The sequence below is a fragment of the Trichosurus vulpecula genome, chromosome 2, assembly GCF_011100635.1.
Source record: "Trichosurus vulpecula isolate mTriVul1 chromosome 2, mTriVul1.pri, whole genome shotgun sequence".
Lineage (NCBI taxonomy): Eukaryota > Metazoa > Chordata > Mammalia > Diprotodontia > Phalangeridae > Trichosurus > Trichosurus vulpecula.
Window position 1 is genome coordinate 28,596,341 of NC_050574.1, and position 12,565 is coordinate 28,608,905.

The 12,565-nt window shown below is 45.5% G+C and overlaps 1 protein-coding gene across 1 annotated transcript in view; it reads left to right on the top strand.

The window, feature by feature from the left end:
* The window catches only part of MEGF6 (multiple EGF like domains 6), a 384,175-nt gene that overhangs the window by 278,277 nt on the left and 93,333 nt on the right, over window positions 1-12,565 (top strand). The window contains exon 6 of the mRNA XM_036746355.1: window positions 8,780-8,902. Coding sequence (XP_036602250.1) covers window positions 8,780-8,902 — 123 coding nt within the window. The remainder of the gene's footprint in view (window positions 1-8,779; window positions 8,903-12,565) is intronic.

The window sequence follows — 12,565 nt, forward strand, 5'->3', positions numbered from 1 at the left end:
GGATGGGGCTTAGGAGGGAGCAGCAAAGGTCTCTGAAGCTGAACTTCAAAGGAGGAGGAGGGATTCACCAGGTGAAAAGGGGGAAGGGTGATCACTTCAGGCACAGGGATAGCTTTCTCAGTGAGATGGTGGGACCCTGAGCAGCAGTCCTCAGATGGTGATCTGTGGACTTGGGGGTTCCTGAATCCCTTTCATGGGGTCTGCAAGGTCAAAGCTATTTTCATAATAATAGGAAAATATTTTAATTTCTAGGATAGTAAATGTCTATAGAGATGACCTACGTAAACAAGAGCTCTTGGGGGAAAGTCCTAAATAGTTTTTAAGAGTGCAAAAAAAAAAAATAAAAAAGCTTGAGAACTGCTGGTCTGGTAGAAAATGCCAGATTGAGGGTATGAATTTAAAGTCTGTCTTTTCTTCTTACTTCTTGTTGTTCAGTCAGTTCAGCCATGTCTGACTCTTCATGACTCCATTTGGGTTTTCTTGGCAAAGATACTGCAGTGGGTTTGCCATTTCCTCCTCCAGCTCATTTTACAGATGAGGAAACAGAGGTAAACAGGGTGAAGTGACTTGCCTAGGGTCACACAGCTAGTCAGTGTCTGAGGCTGGATTTGAACTTTACAAGATGAGTCTTCCTGAATCCAGACCTGGTACTCAATCCACTGCACCACCTAGCTGCTCCTTCCTACTTATTCCTAAGTCACTTAATCATAGCTAATAGCTAATAACAAATGTCTAATATTTACAGAGCTTTAAAATGCTTTACATACTTTAGCACATTTGATCTTGGATAAATTCCCCACATCTAACAGATAGTGGCTCACATCTTGGTCTCCTCAAAAGTGGAAATAAAGATACTCTGTATCATATGAATCAGGTATGGGACAGGTATTTATTTCCTATACACACAGGAAATAAATGTTAAGAGACACAGCATACATTGACAGGTCAACTGAAAACAGGATTCAGCAACTTAGCTTATAACTACTATTACATTCTCTTGGGAGGCTGATACTTAAACCTCATCAGAACATAAAGCAGTTTGCAGGCCCGCTGATTAAGTATTTTACATTTCATTTCATTTCTGCATTGTCCAAACAACTCCTGATTCAACTCTTCTGTTAAAAACAGTCCAGGCTTGGGCTAATCCTTTTTTTGGCAATCATCTTTTCCATGAGGGACGGATAGTTGCTGGAGACTCCTCCCCTTTCTGGAAGCCAGCTCCAATGAAGAGCCCTCTGGAGGACCCTCAGACCTCCTGCGTTCATTCACAAGGTATCCCCCAAGCCTGGGCATGTCTGCTGAAGGACACTGAGTCTCCTACTCAGGAAAGGAATCATAGCAGGTAGCAAGGGGCCTATGTGAGAGCTCAGCTAATTCAGTCCATGCTCCATGTGGGAACCGCGTCCCAGTGAGGGGGAAAGAGCAGCATTCACCCATCCCCTTTACTGGGTATGGAGAATCAGATTGTACCATCTGCCATGTGTAAGAGTCTAAAGGAGAGCCTGAGCCAGAAGCTATCTCTCTTTTTGAAGGAGCCACTGAACCATCACCTTCCCCAACTGAAAGGGCCCACAGTCTTTTTTTTTTTCTGGAAGGGGGAAAGCAGGGCAATTTGGTTTAAATGACTTGCCCAAGGTCACACAGCTAGTGTGTCAAGTGTCTGAGGCCGCATTTGAACTCAGGTCCACCTGACTCCAGGGCCAGTGCTCTACTCACTGCACCACCCAGGTGCCCCTGCCCACAGTCTTAAGATCTGAGCCACCACATGTCTGGGGATTACCTTTTATTTGATTTATGCGAGCTGTTACCCAGTGCACAGTCAGCCAGAACCAGGAAGGGCAACTCTGAGCATACCCCACGAGATGGCCCTCATTACATTCTTCCCCTAGTAAAATGTTTGCCATCCTCGGCAGATCAGCAAGAGTGCATTTGGCACATTTGCTCATTAGATTGTAAGCTTCTTGAGGGCCGAAACTGTTTTTCTTTTTATCAGTTTTATTCCCAGTGCTCAGCACAGTGCCTGGCACATAGTAGGGCTGGAGATCCCCAATACTGGGATCCTGGGAAAGCTCAAGCATTTTGCTTTTGAGCACCGGTATCTTGCACTAATGAGTCTCGTACAATCCACGTAGCACTGTTCTTAAATTGCACCTCTCCCCCCAATTAATAGAGAGAAACTAAACCTACCACAGCTCACAGCTGGTGGGTCTTAGGGCCCGTAATCGCTTTCAAGCCTCAGAGTCAGTATAAATAGCAATTGTTTCTGTTCTGGCCAGAAACGCTGAGGGTCTTCCCCTCCCAGACTGATTCTTTCGTGAAGGCCTCAGTTCTTACCTAGCCTTTAAACACTGAATGGGTGTTGCTTCAGACAAACCGAGGCCTGGGAAAGAGCTTAGCTTACAAAGGCCAAGGTCTCCCAGTGCATCCGGGGCCATTGCCAGTTGTCCCGACCTATGTCTTGCCCCTGGACTCCAGGGATTCTGGAGGAGAGAGTGAGGCTGGTGATTTGGCACAGCTCTGCCTCACTTAAATCCAAGTCACTTGGAAGTCAAGATGTCACCCTCCTGATGTCATTGGTCCTCTTGGAGAATGAAAGGTGAACAACATCACTTTCAAATATAAAGTTATGCAGATTCATCAAATGTTATTTTACGAATCTTATCAGAAGCCACTGCTTGCTGAGTACTTAAAGGACTTCTCAAAACCCAAGAAAATAGAGAAAAAATCGAAAATTAGAATAAAGCAATAAAAGGTGAAAAAGGAGAAAAGGAAATTGGAAAAAGCCTACATTTTTCCTTAAAGAGAGAAAAATGCTAGTTGTAACTGCGCTCCCAGAATGTATGGGCTTCTCTCCACTGCTTTATCTTCAGGTGAGAGACGAAAATGTCGTGGGTCAAAATTCTTCCATGATTCCATTCAGAACATAGAGCGATCTCACTGCAAGTCTGAACAAAATCTCTAAGTGTTCACAGGGCACCCCAGAATTTCTCCAAGTATGGTTGTGTAATGGGGTTAGCCTACTGGAGTTCCAGATGGAAAAAATCTCCTCTGGGTCTAGGCACACGAAAGGCACGCACAATTTCCGCAGTGTCTCCCTGCCAGCACGTAGCACAATCCGAGCAGAATTCCCAGCTCACCCAACTATAGGACAAGCAGGCTCAGTTCCCAAAGAAATCAAAGTCTGTTGAACCCCCAAAACCCACAAAGGATTAAACATTTGAAGTCAGCCCTGCAGAGCTTGGCTCTTGCATTCCAGGGGAATGGGACACTCCATCGGCTACCTTCTCCACTTGAGGGGCTCTTCTCAGTTCTGGGCCAACAAACCGCAGACTTGACAGGGTTCAGCCCTGGATCACCTTCTCCTACAATGGTGGGCCCAGGCTACTATTATACCTCAATGCTGCCCAGGAGTGATTCAGTTATATCTTAGGCTGGGCTCATGCTTATGGCCTCCCCAAAGAGAGAAGTAAAAAGATGCTCGCTGTAGGATGTGAGTCACATCTGGGACAGGCATTTATTTCCAGCACAAAAATGTTAATGGACACAAGAGAGTCATGGCAGCATTAATGGAACAACTTGAGAAGAATATTCAGTAACTTAACTACTATTATACTGTCTCTGGAGACGGATCCTTGAACCTCATCAGAACACAAGGACCTTGGTGTTCTCCTTTGTCCAAGAATGGGGTTGGATTAAATTGTCTCTAAGATTCCTTCAGGATGAAAATTCCATGATTCTCTATCCATTACTTTTGGGGGGGTGGTAATTAGGATTAAGTGACTTGTCCAGGGTGACACAGCTAGTAAATGTCCAAGGTCAGATTTGAATTCAGGTCCTCTTGAGTCTAGGGCTGATGCTCTAACCACTGTGCCACCTAACTACCTCTCACCATCCATTACAATGTACGTTTCTTAATTCTATCTCCAGAACTTAGTACATTGCCTGGAACATAGTAGGCATCTAATAAATGCTTGTTGTTAGATTGGTTGATTCTATGATTCCTGCCCCACCACAGAGGGTTGGTCATGGACTGCTGAGAGGTCATAAAGTTGGAGCTAGGCGGGGATCTTAAAGGCCATCTCGTCCAACACCCTCATTTTTCAGGTGAGGAGACTGAGACCCAGAAAGGAATTTTCCTCGGATGCATGTGTTCATGGAATCACAAATTTTGAATTGGAAAAAGCCTTAGAGGTCATTTGGTCTAGCTCCCCTTATTTTACAGGTGAAGAAACTGAGTCTCAGAGAAGGGAAGGGATTTGCCCAAGGTCACAGAAGTATTAAAATGTCAGAACTGAGATTTAAACCCTGGTCCTTAACCTCTAAATCCAGTGATCTCTCCATTGTCCCACACTTCCTCCAACAAAGGCTCGTAAGATCACTCTCCGAGCAGAGCTGGGGCTGAAAGAGGAGACCCATTGCTACTTCTGCAAAATCCATTCTTTGGCAGCTTTGGGGGGTCTCCAGTACCACACCTTGCCTCCTCTCTGAATAATCCATCATCCCTTCAGAAGTTGTTCAGGACATGTCTCCAGTGGCTTTTACCTTGAATTTGGCTTTTTCCTTTCACCTCCTTTCTTTTCCTTCTGTGCATTCTTGGGTTTTTCTTTACTTGGGGGAGGAGGCACAGGGGAATTCATCCATTCAAAAAGGAGGTGATAGATTTCAGATGGGAAGGGCAGGAAATGCAGATGCATTCCAAACCCTGCCAGTTGGATTAGGTGCCTTGGCTCAGTTCTTTGATGAGGAGATTAGACATGCATTGCTTTTTCTCCCAGAGGTCCCTATTCTCTGCTTCTCTAGAGTTTCCTCTCCTCTCCTATCCCCTCCCCTCCCCTCCCGATCAGGTTGCCAATTTACCCAGACCTTTGTACTCATCTTTAGATATTTCCCTCTGGTAGAAAAAAGTGATCTCCTTGAGAGCAGGGATGGTTTTTCTTGGCATAGTGGATTGGCATTGGATTGGGAGTTAGGAAAGCCACACTTACTAGATGTGTGACTGGGGTGTATGGGATGTTCAGAAGGACTAGCTCCTCTGGTGGGAGGGCTGCTGAGCCCTTTTCAGAGCTGCTTATCCACCTTCATCCAGCTCTCACCTGTGGCTCCAAGAAAGTGTACCATGTACAGTGGACACACCTTGGTAAAACCATCTTGGCAGATGGGCTAAACCAAGGCCACTGGTGAGTTAGCAGGATTTCTACCCCCAAGCCTGTGAAGATTTCCCCCAGAGGAATTGTCAAATGAGCACAATTTGTTCCAGTAGCCACGAAGGTATCTGCATCAGGCGCTGTGGAGCACTTAGAGCTTGGTCAGACATCAAAGAGGCCAAGGTCACTGCGTCCTGCGCCATCGCCCATCCTGACTTTTGTCTTGCCACTGGACTTCATTGACTCTGGAGGAGAGAGTGAGGCTGATAACTCTATGCCTCTGAGTTGATATCACCCTGTGATGTCACTGGTCCTCTTCGATAGTGAAGGACCAACAGAAACCACAAAGGCAATAAGCTCTCCTTCCTCATCTCCTCCTACTGACTTTCCCCTCTTCCTTCAAGTCCCAGTTCAAATACCACCTTCAACAAGCAGCCTTTCCCAATGCTGTTAATGCTTTCACCGTATTGACTGCCTGCCTTCTGTAGGTTCTCTCCCATTTATCCTGTGTAGATCCTGTACACACACGCTTATTTACGTATTGTCTTTTCCATTACAGTGTGAGTTCCTTGAGGGGCAGGGATTGTCTTTTGCCTTCTTTGTATCCCCGTCCTTTTAACACAGTGCCTGGCACATAGTAGGTCCTTAATAAATGTTTATCAACTGACAGGTAGCGAATGAATATTAGAAGCAGAATTCGAACTTCAGTCCTCCAGAATCTGCCCTTCCCACTGGGTAGTCCTACTGTGAGCCTCTATTACCGGAATCATCATCTAGTCAGCCTAGATCTGTGACAGTTAATAGTTCTCAACTTTCCAGCGGGAAAACCTCCTCATCTTAGAGGCTTGGTGGCTGACAGGCAGCTGCTCAAGGCCTGGGATTGCATTTACCTGCCAACGCCCTGACACACTTTTCTTCCTCTTCTTGTTTCGTGTGTGTGTGTGTGTGTGTGTGTGTGTGTTTAAACAACTCCTTCATCTACACTCCATTTCCACTCATCCCTAGCAGGGTAATCTGAAACCTTCCTTAATACTTCCAGAAGCAGTATGACTGTTCCCTGTAAGGATGACATGGGTTGGGTTTATCCTTTTTGTATTGGGAGTCACTGAGGTACCATGGACTGAATTTGGAGCAATCGGACCTGGGGTTAAATCCCAGCTCTTTGGGACCTTGGAAAAGTCACTTGACTTCTTGGTCCTTCACACACCTCTCTATGACTATAAGTTACACAGATATTGACCACTGGCATTGCTAGAGGGAGTTTCATCACCTGAAAGTTCACTGTAGCAATGAAATCACAGGTTCAACCCCCATAACCAACCATATTATTTTAATATTATATTTATTTCAATATATATTTATTTTATTTTAATATATTTATTTTATGATCTAATGAATATAGGATCATAGAGATGCCCTTCCATTTTATAAGCAAGGAAATTGAAATCCATCAGTTAAATGACTTTGCCAATTTTAAGAGATTGTATTGGCGATCGAGGTGGGCTCTTAGCACTTATTCAACCACATGCCCTTGAAGAGTTTGGCCTTTGTTTCCTTGATTAAATTAGGAGTCTTTGATGACCTCCTTGGCTGAAGGGAAAGCCTAGTTTTCGTGGGTTTGAGTGACATGTTTGTGACATCAGAGGCTTTTGGACCACGTGGGTTTAAGTCGCATTTTTGTGAAGATTTTAGGTCAGGTGGGTGAGTAGCATGTGTGACTCACCTTTGACCCTGAACAAGATATATAAATGCAGAGGTTGGCTTTGTCTTTTGGAGCTCCGAGCTGCAGCAGGAGTGGTGCGTGACTCTAGGCCAGCCGTTGTTATTAGCTCCCTGGCTTTGATGTTGGTGCTTCTCTGGTAACTGTATACTGTGATTTTGTCGGACAGAAATCTGTCTATTGATTTGTGTTTGTTTGCTTTGTTTGTATTTGCTCTGAAGCTCAGGGTGCTGGCTTTTCCCCCTGAGCTGAGTGGATGATATTTGTATGTTGGATTAAAGTAAGATTGTTAACCCCTTAACATTGCTTTCCTTAGTAAAGCATATGAAAAGAACCTGGGTTTGCAGGTTCTGTGAGCTGGTTGTTGTTGGTTTTACACCCCCACAGCAGCTGCTAGCCAGATTGTTGAAACAGAGATAGAGCCAAGATTTGAACCCAGGACTTTTAATTCCAGAATTAGTACTCTTTCTACTTCCACTGAAATCTATTTTATAACCTATTTGTAACTTGTAGTAATATAACTTGGGCAGCCAGGTGGCACAGTGGATAGAGTGCTGGGCCTGGAGTCAGGAAGACTCATCTTCCTGAGTTCAAATCTGGCCTCAGGCACTTACAAGCTGTGTGACCGTGGGCAAGTCACTTAACCCTGTTTGCCTCAGTTTCCTCATCTGTAAAATGAGCTGGAGAAGGAAATGGCAAACTGCTCCAGTATCTCTGCCAAGAAAACCCAAATGGGATCATGGGGAGTTGGACATGACTTAAAAAACCCCAAAATAAACAAAACCACTGAACAACAAATGTGTACGTGTATGCACATACACACACGTAAGTGTCTGATACACGTAGACATAGCTAGGGGATCATGAGAAAGTAATTTCCCTTCCTTTAGACTTCAATTTGTAAAATAGGGAGGCTTCATTTTATATTTCTATATGTATATGCATGTGTATGCTTATACCACATCTTCCAGCAGCCCAGTGGTACAGTGACCCCATTGGAGGCTTTCTTGGCAGAGATACTGGAGAAGTCTGCCATTTCCTTCTCCAGCTCATTTTATGGAAACTGAGGAAACTGAGGCAAACTGGGTGAAGTGACTTATCCAGAATCACACAGCTAGTAAGGGTCTGGGGCCAGATTTAAATTTAGGTCTTCCTGACTCCAGGCCCTTCACTCTAACCACTGTGCTATCTAGCCGTCCTGTTGCCCCCTAGCCCTCCATTCTGTATCTAATTTGTTCCTATTTATTTCTGTGTTGATTTCCCCACTAGATATTAAGTTCTATATGGTATGTTTGTATTTCTTTCTGTCCCCAACACAGAGCCTGGCACATGGTAGATGCTTAATAAATCCTTGTTGATGGACTTGGCTTTGCAACTGATAATATTATGTGTTACAGATAACAGATAGATTTTAGGACTATAGAATTAAAGTGGGAAGGGGCCACAGGCTGTCTAGTCTGAGACCTTAATTTTACAGAAGAAAAATTCAAGGCCCAGAGACTTGGCTACAAGTGGTAGAGGCGGGATTTGAATCCAGGTCTTCCTGCTCCAAATCCCTCACCGTAACATGCTGCCTGTGAAATAGGGAGGACAATCCCTGAATTACCTGCCTCCCAGGGTTGTCAGGAGGCTCAGGCGAGACACAAGAGCTTGGCCAACTTTAAGGAACTATGAAAATGTCAGTTATTATGAATAGTAAGGATGAGTAAGGTTTGGGTGGGGAAGGTAACATAAAAGGCAGGATCAGGCATGGTGGAGAGAGGGGATGCCCGGGAAGGAGACTGGCGTAGGGGGAGGGATGGTGAAAGGTGGGCGATCGCCGCCATCCTGGGGTTGCTGTTGAGGGTGGTGCCATTTAATTCTGCCCTGCTGGTCATCCTTCACTCTTCTTCATTCTTCTCTCCTTTTTTTTTCAGATGCTGATGAGTGCCAGGTTCACAATGGGGGCTGCCAGCACAGATGTGTGAATACTCCAGGCTCTTACTACTGCGAATGCCAGACTGGCTTTAGGCTCCATAGCGATGGCAGAACCTGTATCGGTGAGCAGAAGACATCTCCTCCTTCTTGTCTCTATCCCTTCCCCCCGTATGGCTGAACCACCCTCCAGGCCTCAGGGGAGCTGGGCTTGGATCCCAAAGCAGGTTTCCTTCACAGGCCCCATGCCAAGGCCCTCCTCCTTGTGTGGAGGTGGCTGTTGTAGGTAACGGGTGCTCTGTGGGCACGTTGAGACTGGAGGGACTGACAGGCCTCCCACCCACTGCCGTCCATTTCCCTGGTGCACCATGGGGAGAGAACATCCCCAACCCTCATGTTCTCTGGATCTGAAAGAAAAGGGTCAGAGAATGCTTTGTTTCTTGGATAGCCCTTTACCTAAGTGAGTTAGGGATGTTTTCCTATATCGAGAACATATTCTAAATACAGGTTAGAAATATAGAATCTCCAGGAACCTGGAGCTCTAAGGGATTGGGAGGTCAACAACCATCTCAGGTTCCTCTGGTCCTCTGGGGCTGAGTCAAGTCACCTGAGATGGAAGATTCCTCCACATCAGAGAATCACGGAAGACCTTATTACCTGTGTGACCTTGGCAAGTCATTTAATTCAGTTCAATTCAGTAAACATTTATTATGTACCTACTATGTGGAAGGCACTGTGCTAAGTGCTGGGGATACAGAAAGAGGCAAAAGACAGTCCCTGCCCAAGGGAGCTTCCAGTTGAACCTCTCTGGGCGCCGGTGTTCTCATGTCTAAAATGTGGAGGTTGGCCTGGATGCCCACTGAGGTCCTTTCTGGCTGTAAATCTGGAGCCTGTGAATATCTGTAACATCCCAGGGAAGTGGTCATCCGGACCATGCTTGAAGGCCTTCACATGAGCGGCTATCTGTATGGTGAGAGTGATGTGTTAGGGAATCACAGAACCTGAGAACACAGAACACTCTCTGCTCCAAAAGGTCATCCAGTCTTTGCTGGAAGACCTTCAGTGAAGGGGAGCCCACGCCCATCCATTCCCGTTTTGGGCAATTCTAAGAGGGTTAGGAAGTTTTTCTTTATATTGTCTACACTGCCTCTTTGTAGCTTCTACCCCTTGCTGCTGGTTCTAATTTCCTCTTCCATATGATCACCTATCATGACTCATTCATCTATCATGACTCCCCACCAGTCCCCCAATCTTCTCTTCTCCAGGCCAATCATCCTCAGTTCCTTTAAATGGATCATTGTATGGCATGACCCCCAAACCTTTCACCATCCCAGTTGCCTTCCCCTGGACCTTCTCCATTTTGTTAATAGCCTTCATAAATGGTGGAGCCTAGAACCGAGCAAAGGATACTGCTGATGATGTCTGACCAGGGGAGAGGCAGTCAGCAAAACTGTCCCCTTTTTGGAAGCTAGCCTTCTGTTCAAGCAGCTCTAGTTTGTTTTTGATTTTGTTTTTGCCGCAGGTGCTAGGAGGGGAAGGTAATAGCGGGGCCTGGCAGCCCCTCTTCTTCATACAGATCCTTGAAGAATTAATGGTAGGTCTAACTTGGGTGGGGCAGGGCGGAGAGACAAGGCTACAAGGAAAATTGGCAGGGACCAAGCTCCTGAAGGGATGGGCCTTAAGGCCCAAGACAATCCGTCTGCAGGTCCTTACCACACCCAGCACCTTTCTGCCTTTGGGCACACTTGGCACCTGACTTGTACTTGTTTGGATTGTTTTTATGATTTCTTCATAGGATTTTGGGGAAATCCTTTCTTCTCTATCTATCCAACTATACTGTAAACTGCCTGAGTGCAGAGACGGTACAGTCTGTTTCTCATCTTCCCCATGGCACCTGGTACTAAGGTTTTCAGTCCAGTGATCAAGACTGACTCAAGATTTAAGCCCACCTGGCCTTTGGTCACTGGATATCAGGGATCCCAAAGCCTGAGATGATGAATGAATCAGGGAGAGAGACAGAGATGGAGAAACAGAGACAGACAGACAGAGAAAGAGACAGAGAGACAGGCAGAGGGAGAAAAAGACAGAGAGAGAGAGAGAGAGAGAGAGAGAATGAGAATGAGAATGAATGAGAATATGATGATAATAGCTAGAATTTTTAAGGGCTTTATGTTTTGCAAAGCACTTATGTTATATCTCAATCTTCTCACTAGTCCTGTGTGACAGGTGCTGTTTTTGTCCCCTTTTACCCCGGTTAAGGAGAGTGACTTGCCCACTGTCACAGAGCTAAGCGGTCAGAGATGGAATTTGAACCCATTTCCCCGGCTCCAAATGCAGCAGTCTCGTCATAGCAATAACAGCTCCCATTTCTATCCATAGACTTACAGAAGCATCTGGTTCCACAGATAGCTGAACAAAGATTCCCACCTGCTGTGCAGCACTCCAGACAAGTGGTCCCAAGGTGGTGGGAGGAGGCCTGGATTGAAATCTGTGTTCACATCTTGACTCTGCTGCTTAATGCCTCTGGGACCTTGGACAGTCTCTTTCCCTCCTTTTTGCTACAGTTTCTTCATGTGTAAAATCTAGGTAACTGTAAGGGTCCTTTCCAGCTCTAAATGAAGGATTTTTGACTCATGATGGGGATCCTACTACAACCCAGGGCATCCCAGTCCATTTACAGATAACACTCATTATTAGGAAGTTTTTCCTTGTATCATGTTGAAATCCATATACAAACATGATATAGACAGGATAAGTTGGAGCTAAGCTCAGAGGGAAGGCACTAAGACTAAGGCCTCTTACAGAAGGTGAGGTGAGGCGTGGGTTCCCCAGTTTGTTTCCTACATTTTCAATTCTTAGTATTTCTTTTATTTTGGAGGAGGGAGGTGAGGCAGACGGGGTTAAGTGACTGGCCCAAGGTCATATAGCTAGTAAGTCTCAAATATTTGAGGCCAGATTCAAACTCAGGTCCTCTTGACTGCAGAGCCAGTGGTCTATCCGCTTTACCACCTAGCTGCCTACTTTTTTTTTCTTAGCACTTCTTTTGGGATAATTAATTAGACTTCTAACTCTGGCTCAGGGCAGAGTGGGCACACTTACTTGTTTCTACCTGACAGCTCCCAGGTATGATGGGAAACTACCACCAACAAGCCACATGCACAAGGTGAGGCTAGAAGAAGAGCTTGTAAAAGCTCCAAATTCTGTGTCTCCTGTCCAGCACAGGCTGGGAGGTCCTTGTTGGGTAACAATAAGTTTGTTTTTTGGACTAGACTTCTTTTTCCCTTGGTATGAGGAACCATGGGTGAGGAAGCTCCCTCAATGTAGGCCAACGCTTTCTCTCTAACTGGTCACCTTAGGGAGTTCCTTAGAGAGCTGAGAAGCCAAGGAATAGGCCCAGGGTCACATAGCTAGTATGTGTCAGAGGCAGGATTTGAATCCAGGCCTTTCTGACTCTGAGGCTGCCTTTCTATCCAATATATCATGGTGTGGTGGAGGTAGTAGTAGTAACAGTAGTAGTAGTAGCAGCAGCATTTTCAAAACACTATTTATATTAACTCATTTAAATTTTCCAACAACCCTCGAGAACCCAAGTAGTCTTTAATGACTCTATGGCGGGTGGGTGGGAGGTCTCTAGTGGTCTCTAGGGATCTCTGTTGAGTCCTGTGCTATAGAACATGGTTTGTCAATAACTTGGAGAAAGTGAGCCTGTCATTTGCTAAACACTTACTATGGGTCAGGAGTGGTGCTAAGCCCTGGGAATACAAATACAAGTGAAAAAGAAAGACAGT